At 39.6% G+C, this 18,046-nt stretch overlaps 1 protein-coding gene across 1 annotated transcript in view; it reads left to right on the top strand.

The window, feature by feature from the left end:
- The window catches only part of MKX (mohawk homeobox), a 72,452-nt gene extending 56,368 nt beyond the window's left edge, over positions 1 to 16,084 (top strand). Inside the window, exons 5-6 of the mRNA XM_089533438.1 lie at positions 14,300 to 14,333; positions 15,827 to 16,084. Coding sequence (XP_089389564.1) covers positions 14,300 to 14,333; positions 15,827 to 16,013 — 221 coding nt within the window. The 3' untranslated portion in view covers positions 16,014 to 16,084. The remainder of the gene's footprint in view (positions 1 to 14,299; positions 14,334 to 15,826) is intronic.
- Positions 16,085 to 18,046: the final 1,962 nt, after the last annotated feature.

Genomic DNA, 18,046 nt, shown 5'->3' with positions numbered 1-18,046 from the left:
ACTTATATTAGAGTATGTGTGGATTATATGTTGTGTGTGTTATGTGTCTTCAAGTTGTTCCTGACTTATGGAGACCCCATCATGCGGTTTTCAGAGGGTTTGCCATTGCCATCCTCTGAGGCTGAGAGAGTGTGACTTGCCCAAGGTCACACAGTAGGTTTACATGACCAAAATGGGAATTGAACACTGGCTTCCAGAGTTGTAGTCCATCACTCAAAATTATGTCTTGCCAGCTCTCACATCGGTACATTATAAGTCATGACTGTGCACTAACTGTATCGTAACATCAGATGCTCCATCTACTTGAATTTGCTTGCTGTTAAATGGAGCTAAGACTCATGGGCCTAATTACCACTATGGTTTAAACCAGATCGTGATTCCAAATGATTCGGTTTAAACCACCATGGTTCCTACTTAATTTGGAAAGGGGGGGGGGGCATGGTTTTTACCCATTTAGCCCACATAAAAAAAATGCTAGTAAAATGGGGTATTTGGGGGGCTGAATCGATTTATTTAGAAATAAATCGATTCAGCCCAAATGGGAACCAGGTGGATTCGAACTCAATTCGAATCCACCCTGTTTCCCACTGGCAGTGGCTTTTCCCTGGCCACTCCACCCCGGCCATGCCTGCCTCCGGACTTTAATAATTAGGTTCTGCCTAAGGTCTCCCCTTCTCTAATACTGATGGAGTATCTCTTAATCCAGTATCTGTTCAGGATCATAAAGGGGATGCATTCACAATGGTTGCACCTTAAATGCCATTGACTGCAGAATTGCCAGACCCCAAAGACAAACATGTTCCAAAAGGGGAATGACTTAAAACTGGAATACAATAAACAAACAAAGATATCTTAGTCATGCATTGAAATGTTGATTTTAGCCACATGACCATGTGGATTTGAGCTTTTAAAAAAATTTAATCCATAGACACATGTTTTCCCTGTGAACATTCATGTCAGTTTCTGTTCTAAAACAATGTGATTATGTGAACTCTAGTTAACTTAGCTTGCCCTTTGCTGTAACTCCAAGAAGCTTGGTGCTGCATACCTCATGTCTGCCTGTAAACTGTGGTTTGGGAGGACTGTAAGTAACCTAGAAAATTACATTAAATCACCACTAAATCACATATGTGTGTGTTGTTCAGCCATGTCTGCCATTTTCTCCATCCCACTCTTTCCTCCTTTGGATTATTTGGAAAATCTGGGTCAACACAAGCATCTCCAAAAGAAACAAAAGCCAGTTCACACGAGATGGGAAGAGAGAAACAGTTGAGCATACTTATGCCAGATTTGATATGAAAATCAGAATTTCTGAGCATAATGCCAAACATACAAAATGTACTTTACTTTATGTTTCTTCTGAGTTTTCTTTCCCAATTCTTAGTTATAAAAGAAGCCAACATGTAGCTGTAAAAGTCACTGTTACTCCAAATTCCAAAGATATATGGGGGGAGGTGATGATGTTATGCCCTATAACTGTCCCAATTTGGCAGAGACTGTCCCAATTAATCAACAGTCACCCACTTGTCCATCTCCACTTAAAATGTCCCAGTTTCTCTCTCTTCCTCTTCATCCTCAACTCAGTTGCTGCAGACTGAATTCAAAGTGCAAAAACAGTTTGTACTCAAGGGGAAAAAGTAGTGGAATCTTGCCTTTCCTTGGAGATTTGAGCAAAATCACTACAGCCTCTCCTAGCTTGTGAGTTCTTCCTCATTAATAACTTCCACTATTTTGACCACATAGTGACATTGCTTGGCCACATATATCTTGGTTTTGTCTCTGAAATGTTGGAGGGTAGGTGTCATGCAGCACATAGAGGGCTGCAAAGTGAGATTTGGCTTGCATATCTAACTTTAGTTCCTCGCCCCTAACCTATAGGATACTATATCAGAGGTTTGGTTGCAATCTATGCCTTTCCCAAATTCCTATTGTGCACCTTCCTCAGCGTTGATGCACGTGTCATTAGGGAGATGCAGGAGGTGCGGAGCCACTGGGTGACACCCCAGAGGGAGGTGTACATCTGGAGTGTGATACACCCAGTGGGACTTGTGGGACTGCTGGGCAAACAAGAAAGGGGATCACTTCCCAAACGGCACTCTGGAAGCCATAGCACTTCACCCTCAAGCAGTGGTTGCTGCTAGGGGGCAGTGCCTTTCATTTGGGCTCTGGCATGACTACAGCCACGCCAGACCCCCCAAAACCCTCCAGATACTGTGTCAGTCCGCCCACCACTGTATTCCCACACCGCACGACACCAACCTGAGGGACACCTCTGCCATTATAGTTTCTAGATTGCAGTAGTGCCATTTTAAGTCCAGATTGAACTAAGTTCATTCTCTGTTATTGCAGGAATCTGACATAATAATAAATATGAATGTACAGGTCAAAATTGAAATAAAATAAACCTACTGAATCAGTGAGTCACTGTACTTGGGTATAGGATGTAGGGCATGAACGTATGTATGTAGTGGTCAAATATTTTTCTTTTCCATTTTCTTCAAATTCTTTAAAACAAAAACGCTCACCTATGTAGAAGTATAAAAGATTAATATTCTTCCTGGAAATGCTGCTGTCTTACCACTTAATGTTATTTCACAAGCTGTACAGAATGTTTCCTCTTTCCATACAAACCCATTTCCGGCTTACGGTGAACCTATCATGGGGTTTTCTTGGCCTCCAGAATTGTAGTACAAAATTCAAACCACTACACCACACTAGCTCTCTTCCACAAATGCTATTCCAGAACTTAACTGCTACACCACACTGGCAGTATGCTAGAAACCTTACCTACTGGCCTAACAAGAGATGTAATTATATTTAGAAATGTCAAATGAAAATATAGAAGAGAGTGTTTTAAAAGCCCTGAGGCTATTTAGTATCTCATCAGATCTGGGAACCTAAGCACAGTCAGTTCTGGTTACTGCTGGGAGGGAGACCACCAATTAATACCTGTTGCTGGAGGCAAGGAACTGGCAAAACCATTTCCGAGTATTCCTTGCCTAAGAAAACCCTATGAATTCATGGGCTCACCATAAGTCAATGGGCGACATGGGCACACACTCATTTACTAAGGCCCCACCTGACCTCCCTAGCATCCCAATTTGCAAACCATGCAGGGCAGACAAAGAAAATATAATTTAACTTGCTTGTTTCAAGTTAGAGCTTGTTATATTTTGGAGAATTACAAACATGCCTGATTGCCTTACAAATAGGCTTTTGGTAGCACAGCTGGTGCTGAATCCTGCCAGAACTGTAGCCAAAATGAAGCTAACGGAGAGAAGTATCAGCACGCTAGTGGAACTCTGAGGCTTGCAGAAATCTTTTTTTAAAAATGATCTGAACACCCCTGCAATATTCCAGCATTGAGGAAGGTTGCAAAACAACATTTTGTTGCTAGTCTCTTTTATTTTTGCTATAGAAATGTTAGCATAACTTCTTTCCAAAGTGCCTCCAACAACTGTAGAAATTAGTCATACTTCTGTCCCCGTATTACTACCACAGGCCACTTAGTTCCACTGCATTGGATGTGCTCTCTGACGGCATTTTTGGCAAGGAAGAAGGACAGCTTGGCTTCATGGTTAAAAAGTAGGCTATGGACTGGAAGATCTTTAGCCATGAAAATCACTGAATGATCTTGGACCAGTCAGTATCTCACTTCATGGTGTTTTCCTGTGAAAGAATAGGGGAGAGGAACTATGTATGACACCTTGGGCTTCTTGGAGTCTGGAATAAAATGATGGTGGTTGTGGTGATTATGATGATTAACAATATACAGCAGAAGAGATTCCTAGCATATTCTTACTATTAAAAATCTAGTTGGATGTTATGAAACCATGTGATTGATCATATAAGGAAGGGGAGCATGCTAACCTTGTTCTGTACTTCATCATGTCCATCACTCTCCTCACATGGAGTTACCTTCTAAAGAGGAGAATATCAGTGTTGTGAATCACATGGAAGGTCTCCATACATAGAGGAGGCTCTCCCCTTTTCCAGGGGATAAAAGTGACAGAGGTACTATGTGAAAAGAGAAATTCCAGAAATTTTGAAGCCATGAAAGCATTTTCCCTCAAGAAGCAATAGTGGAGGAACCTGAAGGAGAAGAGAAGGTTAAGAGGTGATATGATAGCCCTGTTTAAATACTTGAAGGGATGTCACATTGAGGAGGGAGCTAGCTTGTTTTCTGCTGTTCCAGAGACTAGGACCCGGAGTAATGGATACAAGATACAGGAAAAGAGATTCCACCTCAACATTAGGAAGAACTTCCTGACAGGAAGGGCTGTCCGACAGTGGAACACACTCCCTTAGAGTGTGGTGGAGTCTCCTTCTTTGGAGGTCTTTAAGTAGAGGCTGGATGGCCATCTGTTGGGGATGCTTTGATTGAGATTTCCTGCATGGCAGGGGCTTGGACTGCATGGCCCTTGTGGTCTCTTCCAACTCTATGATTCAATGATTCTATGAAATATTTTAAATATCAAACCTAAACTTATCACTTTAATGGTATAAAATGCCTCCTTCATTACTTTGTTGTTGTCAATTTACTGTCAAATCATCTTTGACTTATGGAACACTATGAATGAGAGACCTTCGAGGCTGCATCTGCACTGCAGAAATAATAAAGTCTGACACTGCTTTAACTGCCATGGCTTTGTGCTGTGGAATCCTGGGATTTGTAGTTTGTCATGGCACTAGAGCTCTCTGACAGAGGTAGCAAAATATTTCACTAAACTACAAATCCTAGGATTCCATAGCATGGCATCATGGTAGTTAAAGTGGTGTCAAACTACATTATTTCTGCAGTGCAGATACAGCTCCAGATACTGTATTTTTAACAGTCTTGCTCAGGTCTTGGAAAATCAGGGCTTTCTTTATTGAGTCAGTCAATCTGCAATGTGCTATTGCTCTTTTTCTACTGCCTTCAATTTTACCACGCATTGCCATCTTTTCTAAGAGTCATGTCATTTCATGATATGTCCAAATTACGATAAGATCAGTTTAGTCATTTTAGCTTTTAGGGAAAAGTTATTTGTTCTAGTCTTCTCCATTATTATTATAATTTTTTGGCAGTCTATATGATATCTGTAGAATTCTTCTCTTGTCCCACATTTCAAATGAGTTTCTTCTCATCCTGCCAACTGTCTTCACTGTCCAGTTCTGACAACCATACATAGAAATCGGAATGATTATGTATTCATGAATTAGCATATAAAAATGAACTTTTTAAAAATGTTTGTGAAATTTAAATTGGGTATAAGCAAATTCTTGAAGAAACCATATACTAAAGCTGTAAGGGGCTGTACACCGTGGTGCTATGTGCCTATATCTCAGTTTTTGTTTTCTAGGTAATGTGGGGTGAGGGGAATGAAATCATAAAAAGACAAATTTTGTAATAGACAAAATGAAGAGCATTATTTTGCAGAAACAGTCCCAAACAGTCACAGCCTTAAGTACTAGGCTAGTACAGTCAGCCCTCTGTATCCACAGATTCCTTATCGATGGATTCAACCATCTGTGGCTTGAAAATATTTTTAAAAAATATATACATTCCAAATAGCAAACTTTGATTTTGCTATTTAATATAAGAGATGCCATTTTATTCTGCCATTGTTATATAATGGGACTTGAACATCCTTCTTCCCTCCCTGTTAAGAGCAGCCAGAATTAACCTGGATATAACTTACACAGCCAGTCAGTGGCCAGGATGGTGGAGCTGTACCCAGTAGCTCCCAGATATTGTTGTATATTGTATATTGGGAGGAAGCAGCTGGGCAAAAGCAGCAGTCTCCACTGCCTCCCACAACTACAATGGCATAGTTTTATTACCAGCATGATGTAAGATCTTGGCCATTGTCTTCCATTTGTAACTCCTTGGTTTTTTCACACCACTTATTCCAACTTATCTTCTTATAACAGAAAACAAGAAGGAAAGATGAAATAGTCATACCGTTAGGAATTTTAGGTTGTGTACAAGAAGGAATTTCAACACATGCTGCTTGAGCGATGAGCAACACTTGCTGAAATTCCCTTTTCTACATGGCCATAAAAGGGACAAGAGTCATGTCCATTATTTCACCTGACAATATCTGCCACTTGTAGCACCACCAGCCTTCCATCTGGAAGTAGCCCTAGAGTTTACATTATAAATCTTGTTCCAAACAATTTCCCACAGTGCCCGGTTCTGGATTACAACCCCAATCAGTCCCAGCCAGTATGTTCAAGAGTCAGGAATTTGGAGGAATATGAAGGAAACCCAAGTTTTCTGATCCTGACATCCCATGGTTGCTCGGAGTGGGATACAAGTCCATTACTCCACTTATACAGGTTTTTCTCCATAGACTCTTATGCATATTTAGTCAGATGTTGCTGTCTTCAACAGAATTCACTCTGTAGTAAAATACTGGTGCTAGTATTGCTTGATGTAATTGTTAAATGAAAGAGTTAGAAATAGATGAAATTTGTGGGTAACATCCACAGAGATACATTTTTTTCTCCATCATCCGAACTTTGTGTATTGTGCCACTGTTTCAGATCAGGGAGAGAAACATCTCCTAACAGTTCCAGATGTTTGTTATGCTGCTGCGAGGAGGGCATATTCTGTTTCAGCCCCTCAACTCTGGAACTCTCTCCCCAATGAGCTCTGCATGTCCAGTTCCCTTGATGTAGTCAAGAAAAACTTGAAGACTTATCTATTCCGCCAGGCTTTCCCCCCATGAACCTTGTTGTCATTCTTCTCCCCTGAAATTGTGATGTATTCCACCTTTTAGCCTTTTGTATAAATGTTGATGTTACGTTTTACTGTGATTGTTGTTGTACATTGTTTTTTTTAACTGGTTTTATTATTGTTGTGAACCGCTATGATCTATGGAATAGCGGTATATAAATACATTATTATTATTATTATTATTATTATTAAATGAAAATATAGAATAATTTAGAAATTTCTATAGGGTATTTGAATGTTTTAAAGAGTAACAGTGGAATAGATTGCCTTGGAGAGTGGTAGATTCTCCTTCATTGGAAGTCCTTAAATAGTGGTTGGATGGCCATCTCTTGGGAATGCCTTTAGTTGTGTATTCCTAGATGGCAGGGTTTGGACTAAATTCCTCTTTCAGTCTCTTAGAATTCTATGATTTTGAGAGATTTTTTTAAAAAACCTTAAAATATGTGATAAATATTTTGATGATCTGGAACTGAGGAAAACAAGCAAGTGATACTCTGTGCTGTTATAAAGGATTGTCCTTTACTAGAGGGAAAAAAGGGGGGAAACCCAGACATAATCTGGCAAGCAAATGTACACCACGAGATGTACAGTTTTGTGGATGAGCAACTTATTTAACACTTGCATTATTTGGCCCAGCTGTGGTATAATTGGACACAGCATTATTCCTTTGTTTAAATTTTTGTAGAATTCCACAGTTGCTTTGTACACAATTAATGTTCCTTGGGGTGGTGTGCAATGAATAAAACTCTCAAAATAAGCACTATGCCGTATTCCCGGGAGGCACTGTGGATGATAAGTCTCGGGTTTGCTGTTTATTGAAGGAAATATATTGGAAAGTCAACAGAAAAATAAATCTTCTTTCCACTCCATGCTCTCCTCTCTTGTACTGTATTCTGCTATTCATAACAGACTCTTTGCATGCACAGTTGTTTCCTACTGCTCCTCCTTCGCTTGTGCTGCTCAGTTAATTGTTTCCCTCTCTTTGGAAGGATCTTTCACACAGTAACAAGGAAGAGGAGAATGATTTAAAATGGGAAACATAAAACTGTGATTTACAAAGATGGAGGGAAAGTCTTTCAACTTGGGTGTTGTATACATGGCTATGACTTAAATCAGAATGCTACCAAACTCTAGAATAGTGTAGATTTCAGTAGCAGATGCTGGATCTCCCTCTAGAGATCAAGGGTCCTTCCAGATCAGTGGTTCTCAACTTTCCTAATGTCACAACCTTTTAATATAGTTCCTCATGTTGTGGTGACCCCAAACCATAAAATTATTAATATAATAATATAAAATATGGTGAGTTACAGACCGCCGGATTGCGGTCCGGGAGCCGCAGCGGCCAAACTGTGTGGCTCCCGGATGCTCCGAGGAAGGACCGCGGAAATTGCGCTCCTTCCCGGGCCCCGGAAGAGACGCTGCGAGGCGCTAGTCGCGCACTCGTGGCGTCACTTCCAGGGCACGACGTGCAGATGCACAGCGTCCGCTACGTCAATATGGTGGCAGCCGTATAGAACGGCTGCCGCCATTTGTCACGGATTCTGTCCGTGATAGGGTTAGAGGCGTTTGGAAGAGACGCCCCTTTTTCAAACTGGGAGGTCCTCAGGATGTCCCTAATGGCGGTCTGTAACCCACCAATGTGTTTTCCGATGGTCTTAGACGACCTCTATTGAAAGGGTTGTTCATGACCCACAGGTTGAGAACCACTGTTCCAGATGTATAATTCCTTGTGATACTGATTAGAAAATACTTTGCATTTACTTTATTTTTTCTCTTTAGCAGAGTTTCCCCTGGGAAGAAAAAGAGGGAAGAAACAATGAGGGAAAACAAGTGGGTTATAAATGGAAAACACCCTCAACTCTGTCTCCAGAAATAGCAGTGAATGGGGCAAGGCTGGAGAATAATAAAGGTTTTGCTTGTATGGTCCCTTGGACAGTCTCTACAGGGTTTTACTGGATCTTAGAAGGAGTTGGAAAACAATAACTTCCCTCCCCGGAGGAAATAGAGATACAGTGGTTATCGTTCCGCCAGTTAAAAGAGAGATTCAAAAAAGATATGAAACAGATGGGAATTTAAAGCGAAATAAAAGATATAGAGAAATGTTTAATCTATGGGCGAAAAACATATGGCATCCAGGATTTATAAGACCCTATAAAACATTGAACTAAATGAAGAATCAGTAAAGGACTGTATGGTAAAATGGATGCAGGGTATAGGGGAACAAATACTCCTCAACACCTGGGAGAAAGTTTGGGGGGGAAATTTGAAATTCACTAGAAGCGCTCATTTAATTGAGAACTATTATACACCTTTTTACAGGTGGCACCTATCACCTGTAAAACTGGCAAGGATGAAAAACGAAATCAAAGGATATAATTGTTGGCGATGTGGGGAATCAGATTCCAACTACTTCCACGTGAAGTGGACATGCAAGGTTGCAAATGAGTTTTGGGAAGCAATCCACACAAAGAACCAGGATACCTTTCAACTAAACTTCAAAAAAAATCCCCAATTATTTTTATTAAATATCACAGAAGAACTGGAAGGGAAACTGAACCAAGACCAAATAGGGGTTATGCTATACATGATTACAGCAGCCCGTTTAATCTTAGCAAAGTATTGGAAAGGAGGAAATCCCTACATGTTAGAAGATTGGCTAACAAAATTAAATTATTTAATGATTATAGACAAACTAACAATGATGCTCAATGATAAATCGGAGCAACAATTTCAAAGGAAATGGGGAGAAAATCAACAAAGTTTGGGACCTAGCCTAAAAAGGTTAAGGAACCCTATTTAGGCATATATAAGGACCAGCAATATTGCAAGGAAGATGTATAAGAATGAGACTAAAATTAGATATATATATATATATATATGAATCAATTATGTATATATAATTAACAACATATTGTACAAAGAAGAATACATTAATTTTTTAAAAAAATAATAAATAAAATAATAAATAAAATTTTTATTTCTATCCCACTTTTTGCCAGGCAATCAAAGCGGCGTACAACAGGTCAAAATACATCCATATATACATAATACCCCCCTTAAAACAAGATTAAACAATGTAAGATTAAAAACCACACATTAAAACCAACTAAGCTAAATAAAAATCACCATGGGCAGAGTTCACTGGACGGGAAGTCTTATTTGTGGCCAAGCATTTTATTCCGGGAAGGCTTGCCGGAAGAGATCTGTCTTAATGGCCTTTTAAAAGCTCTCTAGATTGGTGAATTGACGGATCTCGTCCAGCAGGCCATTCCATAAGTTGGGAGCGGCTGCAGAGAATGTCCTCTGGGAGGTCAACCTGGTCTTTAAGGGCGGTAATAAATTCCTCCCAGAGGACCTGAGTGTATGGCGCAGATTATATGGAAGCAGGCGATCCCTTAGAAATATATGTGTGTGTGTGTGTGTGTGTGTGTGTGTGTGTGTGTGTGTATGTATCTATGTAACAAATGTAAAGGCGGGGAAGCTTTGAATGGAAAGGTGAAATCAACCTCCTCTGGTATAGTTGTTTAAGTTCTTTTTAAAGTGAACTTGCTTTTGCTGTTCTCTGCTGCAACCATAAGATGATACCTGAGTTTTTAGTGACGAAGGAAGAGAAAACTCTGAATATTAAAAGAATGTTGTATTTTAATAATAAATTTTTAAAAAATTAATAAAAAAAATAACCTCCCTTCCCCATTAGGGCTAAGGTCTTGAACATCCATGTAATTCATTGGCCCCATCAACCCTATTCAAGACTCTGTGTTTCACTCTTTGTTACTATTGAGATCCAAACCAATATCACAAAACAAGATATAGTTCTTAGTGCCTGTGTATGTTTACTAAAATTGCCCAACATGTTTAAGAAAATGTTCTTCTGAGAAAATGATAAAAAGTCTACACGTTTTAATCAGTGTGCCCCGATGAAGGACTATTATTTTCCAAAACATATTTCACAATTTTAAATAAAGAGAATCATGATTGTTTCTTGGTATTGCTAAGATTTCAGTTCCTTTCCTTCTCTCTCCTCCTCTCTTTTCCTGTTTAGGCTCAACCTCAGCCCAGAAATAGTTAGGATTTGCAGACAACTAGCAGTCATCTGGAAATGACAAAGAAGCATATATTGTTTCTAAACTGGGCCTGATGTTATTTACCTACCTTTACAAGTTGCCTCATGAAAGTCACGTCAAGTGTGATTGCTTGATCTTTTGGAGTTTGTTAAAAATGGTTATCAAACTAGCATTTGAACTTTATTTCATACATAGAGCCTTCAAATGAAACATGGAATATGTCTATTTTATTTTCATTCCAGTTGATATAATATAAAGCATGAAAGCAGCAGCATATAATAAAAATGTGGTTCTGTTGAAACACAGAACTTGTCTTGACCAATGATTAATACCTTGGCTCTGAATGCTGCAATTTTAGTATCATTCTCCATGAAAAGCTTCTGTTAACTGTTTGCAGGATTCCAGTAGTGAGAGATTTATAATTCTCTTGGAAGCAGTAGAGGACAGGAAAAAGGTGGAAACAGGATGAGGCCTTCCAAACCAACCAGAATGTAGCAGTCTCTGGGCATTAATGAAACGGAGAAGGTTTTGGAGACAAGCAGGAGAGGGGGAAATGCTACAGAAAACTTTTTTTAAAAATTGCTTTGTAATAACATCTCTCATTTGAACTTAGGAAGCTGCTTTGTACTACTTTTATCAAGTCTACTTGATAAATCTAACTGATTAATTGATTAACATGGTCCCTGACTAAACCATTCTTTCTGGAAAAAGGATGAATTGAAGTGTGATGTTGTGATGTTATGGAAAACAGATTGTTGTTAGCATTTCAGAGAGGAAAGAATCAACAGGGAAGAGAACATTTCAAAATTCTCTGGGCAGATTCTGCCACATGCTGCTGTTAGCAATTTCACTTCCCAGGGGAAGGAATCATGTTTTATTGGACATAGCCACTACTGACTATGCTGGCTAGGACTTCTAGGAGCAACGACATCTGGAAGGTCACATAACTCCTGTCCCTGCAGCATTTACAGCAGAATGGTATCCTTTATTGCACTTGATTTTGGGGGTGTCATTTTGCTGGAAATACATCTTGATCTTGGGAACAGCTTAGTGTGTATCCCCCCTCCCCCAAATCCTGCATGTGTTTGGAATTTCAGTGCATGTTGAACTCTTCTTAAAAACAGACTGAGAGGCAACTATATATCCTCTGTGAAATTGGTGATTAAAAAAAAGAAAGAAAACAAATCTGGCTTTATATATGTTCTTAGCAGAGTATTTTGCAGCCATTGTCATAAAAATCTTTATAATACCTCAGCATTCAGCCAATATTATTATCCTATCTAACAAGTTTATGGTTGAGATGCGATTGGCCTAGGAGGGACATCTGGGCTCTAAGGAATGTGTCACCAAAACAGATAATGTTAGGTGATAGTGGACATACCATACTGTGTATGGCCTCATTGTGTTGCTTACCACTTTCTTTCTTTTTACCTGTAGCTGCTGCTCCCTTTGCAAACTGAATGACATATTTGCCATGATTAACTTAATTTACTCACTGCCGATTAGCTGGAGCTGTGCAAAACTCCAGGTTCTGCTTATGAGCAGTGGCATCACTAAGGGGGTGCAAGTGACAACAGGTGATAACCTAAAGGAGGTGTGACACCAATGTGCATCAGACACCTGCATTTTGGCAAAAATGGGCTGTGGTGTTCACCTATATCTCTTTAAAATGCTGAAGAGATGCTGTGAGTGGGGTGAGGCTTAGTGGGAAGAGAAAGGAGAGGCCCCATGTTTTATTGAAAAACATTAATATTTCAAATTTTAATGTTTTAATTTTTAATTTTTTTAAAAAATAAATTTTAAAACTTTCTTTAAAAACATCACATCACAGAATTTTCACTTTAACCATATGAAATTATGTATATGTAAACACATTTATTCTGTGTGTATGGCGGCAGCCTGCACCTGCCCCTTTCCCCAACGGATTGGGGCCTCAGCGGCCACAGTGGCAGCCCTGGAGGCCCCAATCTGCCGCTTTTCCAGGCCTCTGGGAAGCGGCAAAATGCTGCTTCCCCACTGCCTGGAAAGGGGTGTCCTTGGGGCAGATTATCACATATGCTTCATGCCCCAAGGACACCTTGACAGCAGCGGGGAGAGAGAGAAAGGGGCTGCTTGGCCCCTTTCTCTTCCGTATTGCTGGCGTGGCTGTGTAAAGGCCGCGCCAGCAATACACACAGCGAAAGGAGCTCCATTTCAGAGTTCCTTTCAACACTGCTAAAAGTGCGCCACAAGCACCCTGTAGCGGCGCCAGCATGTAACGGCCATACAGCGCCGTTTGCACACAGCACAGCCATCACGTCAAAATGGCGATGCCCATCTGTATAGGGCATGGCCATTTCGACATACGGAGTACATGCTAGGGTTAGAGAGTGTCTGTAAAGGACACTCCGAGGCAACCCTAGCACGAACTCAATATGTGCTAAAAGGCCCATCTGGACAGGGCCTATGTCGGGTATACATTTAATTTTGCTTGTAGTTTATGTCACAACTATTACCATTACATTCAGTGATATATGGGAATTACAATTTATAAGTTAATTAGTACAGTAGATGCGGGCCCCCACTCTGTCATACCTGCCTCACTTTGAAAGGTTTCTGCCTTTGTTTCCTCTAGTGGTGTCCAGTGTCTTTCTGGTTAGCAGGGCACTGAATCCAATCTGGATTTTTGTGCACATTTTAAAGGAGTGCTTTGAAGTGATGAACTCTGTATCCAAACAGGTTCAGCACTGTGTATAGCTCACTTAAAGTTCACGCTAAATCTGTACAGGCCACTGCAACTCACATAGAAGACATCTCTTGCTTCCTCTGTGATACTCTGCCATTCTACGCCTTTTCACACTGGAATTGTTTTATTTCCAGCCCTATCAATTTACTATAAACTTGTCTCCCTTTTGTCTTCTGTTTTATTTTGGGGGGTGTGTGTGTGTGTAATACACTCTCACTTTTCACATAGATTCCACTTGAGTGCTGGCATGTGTTTATATTCTTTAAATGAATATTATGAAAAGGTGCAGGCCGTTTTCTCTCCCCAGCCTCACAACCCATTTTTTGCTAGTGATGAATGAAAGTGCCCTCTTTTTGTCAGTGGGGACAAAGTAAATGCAATAATTTAGGGTCTGACAGAAAACTTCACTGGAGGTTAAATTCTTATTTAGGGGAACAACATCGACATTTTGCCCCCCTCAAAGTTAGCTCTTCTCCCTTTCCCCATCAGCTTCCCCACTGTGCAGCAATAGAAGCGAATCTTTCTGTCCCATATCCCATGTATGCAAGTTTAGTGCATGAGCCCTTTTTCAAGCATTGGACATGATTTAGATTAGATATATTGAGACTCCTAGAAATCTATGGGATTTATGTTTACAACCCTCTTTTAGCCTTTTATTATATTTTCTGTTCTATAAACCTGTGCTTTTAAAAAAAAGCCCACTCATCAGTAGGATATTGTCTTTTCCCCTTAACTTTAAAATTTCCCTGTATGAAAATGGAAATTAACAAGAATATTCTCTGCTTTCAGACACTCTGGAGAATGCACCTAACAAGTGTGAAAGGTGAGTAAAAGTAGCCTTTGCTAGTTTCATATTTAGATTGTCACCTGTTGGGAGCAGTGGTGGCCAAACATCACCCATTAGCCTTCAAAACAATTGCATTTTGAACAAGGATGCCCATTGATCAGTTATAAAAATATGAAGGTTTTTGTAAGTACTGTACTCAGAAGCAATGCTTGCCAAAAGCAACCAGCATCCTGAATTTGCAAGCTAAAATAAGGGGAAGGGGGAGAGTGCAAACCCAGTATCTTTTCTTGCAAAGTGGGGAACTGAGGCATGTGTGTGAAAGAGGGGAGGATAACCAATAGAAAAAACCCACCCCACAGACTGCATATAAAAAATCATGACTGAAGTGCCACCGTCTATTTTTGTCCAGGGCCCTTGGGAGGGGAGACCTGGGGTGATGTTATGTTGGTGACATACATAGCTATAAATTAACATTGTGCATTGCACATGGATGTACAATGCTCATTGATACATAGTGTACATTTAGCTGTGCAACATCACAGTTCACTGATGAGATGGTGTTTCATAATGGTCACCTAACACTGTGAATGTAAAGTTTCACCCCATCTCCTCAATGTAAAATATCAACTCTTTTTGCTGTCACATCAGTTTTCCAGTACTTAGCCATTTAGTGCAATCCTTGTTTCTCCACTGGTTTGCACAGGGAGCTGTTTTGGGAGTCCCACATGTGAGTAAACTGGTTTTTGGAACAAGAGGTAAGACTGTTCCTTACAAGGAATTGGTGAAGTTTAAATCCAAGAGATTGGAAATGTTATTATTATTATTTTGGCACTATAGCTCATGGAATCTCCCAGCCAGCAAAGGCAGATGCTGGGAGTTATAGATCCTAAAAAATAAATCTCTAGACACTGGGGTGAAATCAAATCAAAGTCATGGCAATGCCTTCTAGGTTGCTGACAAGGTTGAGGTAGGCTCATAAACAAATTTAAGAATACCGGGGTTGACTCCAAGGAGAAAAGTCCATTTTCAGATCCCAACCCACCCATCTCCAGTGTTTCATGGCTGGGGACCTGGTAAAGAGGGTTTTGGGAGCTGGTGGAATTTTTCTTCCAAACTCATTAGATTGGGTCAGACTCCCTGCTGCTTAAGATAATCAACAAGTCATTCTCTAGGAAGTTTCAAATAGCAGCTCACCTCTGTACATCTTTGACAAGAAAACAGTGGTTCCAAACCGTAGTAGGAAAGACATATATTTGCCACTACTAGGACCTCAAAACATGGTGAAGCAGGTGACTGAGCTGGGTCTTTGGTGAAATATTTTTGTCCTGCTCTCCTAAGACTACTTTGCATGATAAAATAATGGGCTATAGAATGTTTGTCTAAGACCTTGTGAATATATCAATAAAAACAAGACAAATACATTTCTGCATGTCACTAACAAGATGCCAATGAATGTATAATTTTTACTTGGTTGGTTGTAATAATTACAACAGTGGTACACAGAAATATTTCTTATTGCTTGATTCTAGTGCAGCTAACAGAAAGAGATCGAACAAAGATGAGACATACTGGAAAGAGATCAATGCAGCAATGGCCTTAACAAACCTTGCGCAAGGGAAGGACAAACTGCAAGGAACAACCAGCTGCATCATCCAGAAATCATCACATATATCAGAAGTAAAGACTGTCAAAGTGCCACTAGTACCGCCATTTTAAAGAGAATGGATGCCTTTCTCCTCCTTACAAGTGGACATTTTTCATGCCATTAGTCTTCCCAATAAAATCAAGACAAGATATCTTTAAAAAGTATTGAAAAATGGTTTGTAAACATAATGATGGGCCCAGCCCACTGAAAAATCATCCAGTAAACAAGTGCCGTTAAAACGGGTGGGAACTTCAAAAGAGGTTGGCTGTTTTGTCAGCCGATTTCCATTCATTTTAGGGGTGCAGGTTTAGAGGATTGCCCAGTGAGTTGTGCTCCGTTATGACAATAAGCAAGTGCTGAAATATGTGTTGCTGTTGTTGTTATATAAAATGTAAAACCAGTTCTATAAAGGGCATGTAAATTATGGAAGAAGAAACCCTACCAATTTTTTGAATCAAACTATTAACTTATTTTATTGTATTAATCAAACTGCACATTACGCGTCTGCATTGCTATAACAATAAGTGCCTTGCTTTCTTACAATAAGCTAGAACGTGGGCACAGCTCAAGACAACTGTGCCTCAAAGTGTCAATGCCATAATACTTAACCTTTGCATGTACTTCTAAATGCATCCTGAGCAGTTTAAAGCTGACCTGAGAAAAGGTGGATTTTATTTTGTTTGTTTACTTTTTAAAACCTCAAGTGTTTACCTTGTGTGAGGTAGAGATTGGTTAACCTCTGCAGTGAAATTTCTGCATCTCAAAAGAGGAACAGTCACTTTGTCACCAAGTAGTATACAGTTTTTCTCGCTCGAGTGAAAAACAAATTACAGTATTACTTTGTGTTTCCCTGCCTGCCTTTGCAGTAGTACCAAAACAATCACTTTGAGAAGTGCAATACTGTAGAAAAATACTCAAAGTTTATTTTTATTTTGAGGAACATCACATTTACAATAGATTTAAAGCAGCTTCTGTGACCTTGCAATGTGAATATTTACATACACTTTCTAATGGATATTGAAAAAATGACCAGAATGATCATTCACATTATGAGGCCTCTCTTTAGATTGTCTTCTGCATTGAACAGAGGTTTACATGAACAGGAAGACAGAGGAGTTTATCAGACAAGGGAAATTGGAAGTATAATTCAATGGCAATCTGAACGCAATCATGGGGTTTAACGTTATTGCGTGATAAGATTACCACACGCAATTTTGGGCAATGGCAAGCTATTTTCGGGCAATGGGAAGTCAGTTCGAATGCAATTCGAATTCATGTAAATTCACTGAACTAGTGAATTCATGTGAATGCGTTCTGGCCCCACTTTCTTTTCATTCAAAATTAAGAGAAATTCCACCCATGTGATAAACTCCAGAAGCTCAAAGAGTATTTAAGCCTCACATGTGAAAATGCTCCAGTGCTCCTAATACTCCATAGTGTTCACGTGTTTAGATATAAACTCCTTTACTTGTCAGTGAAGCTATCAGTAAACACAGTTTGGATTCCTTCTGTTTAAGCTCTTTGTTTGACTTATTGAAACTGTTATGTAAGTAAACAAAGCAGATCACTTTTTTGGTACCAGATCAAGCTATGGTTTCAGTTTATTATTTATACTGGAACTCAATAACTTTCCACAGCGGAAACTGCTATTGCCTTAATGCATCCAAAATGTTTTTATTTTGGTACGGAATGTATCAAATGAAGACAATCCCCATTTCAATCAAGTGGAGTGGGGCAGGGAGGGGGGAATAATGAAATCTATATATTGTATAAAGTGAAAAGCCAGAATTAGAAACATGTGGCACATAGAAAACACCAAACAATTGTGGCACTAACTGAGTTCAAAGTCATAGTAGATGCTAAATTGAGCATTAAAAACAACATTTTGAACCCTTAAAATTGACTGCCATTGAATAAAATAAGTTGTATCAAATAGGCTTTTATGGAGGTATACAGGGTTTTTCTTCAACCATACAAAAATATTCTAATCATGTTCACTCTCTTGAATAAACAGTGATAAAGCCGAATATAGTTTATAGTGAGCTAGTAAAAGAAAACTAGGGGAAAGAGTTAATTGTCCACAGTCCAGTTCAAGGGAAAGTTG

This window comes from Sceloporus occidentalis, unplaced genomic scaffold, assembly GCF_023333645.1.
Source record: "Sceloporus occidentalis isolate IW3139 unplaced genomic scaffold, rSceOcc1.0.p SCAF_7, whole genome shotgun sequence".
NCBI classification, from domain to species: domain Eukaryota; kingdom Metazoa; phylum Chordata; class Lepidosauria; order Squamata; family Phrynosomatidae; genus Sceloporus; species Sceloporus occidentalis.
The sequence above is the reverse complement of the archived record's forward strand: the minus strand, read 5'-3'. Positions and strand labels throughout refer to the sequence as shown.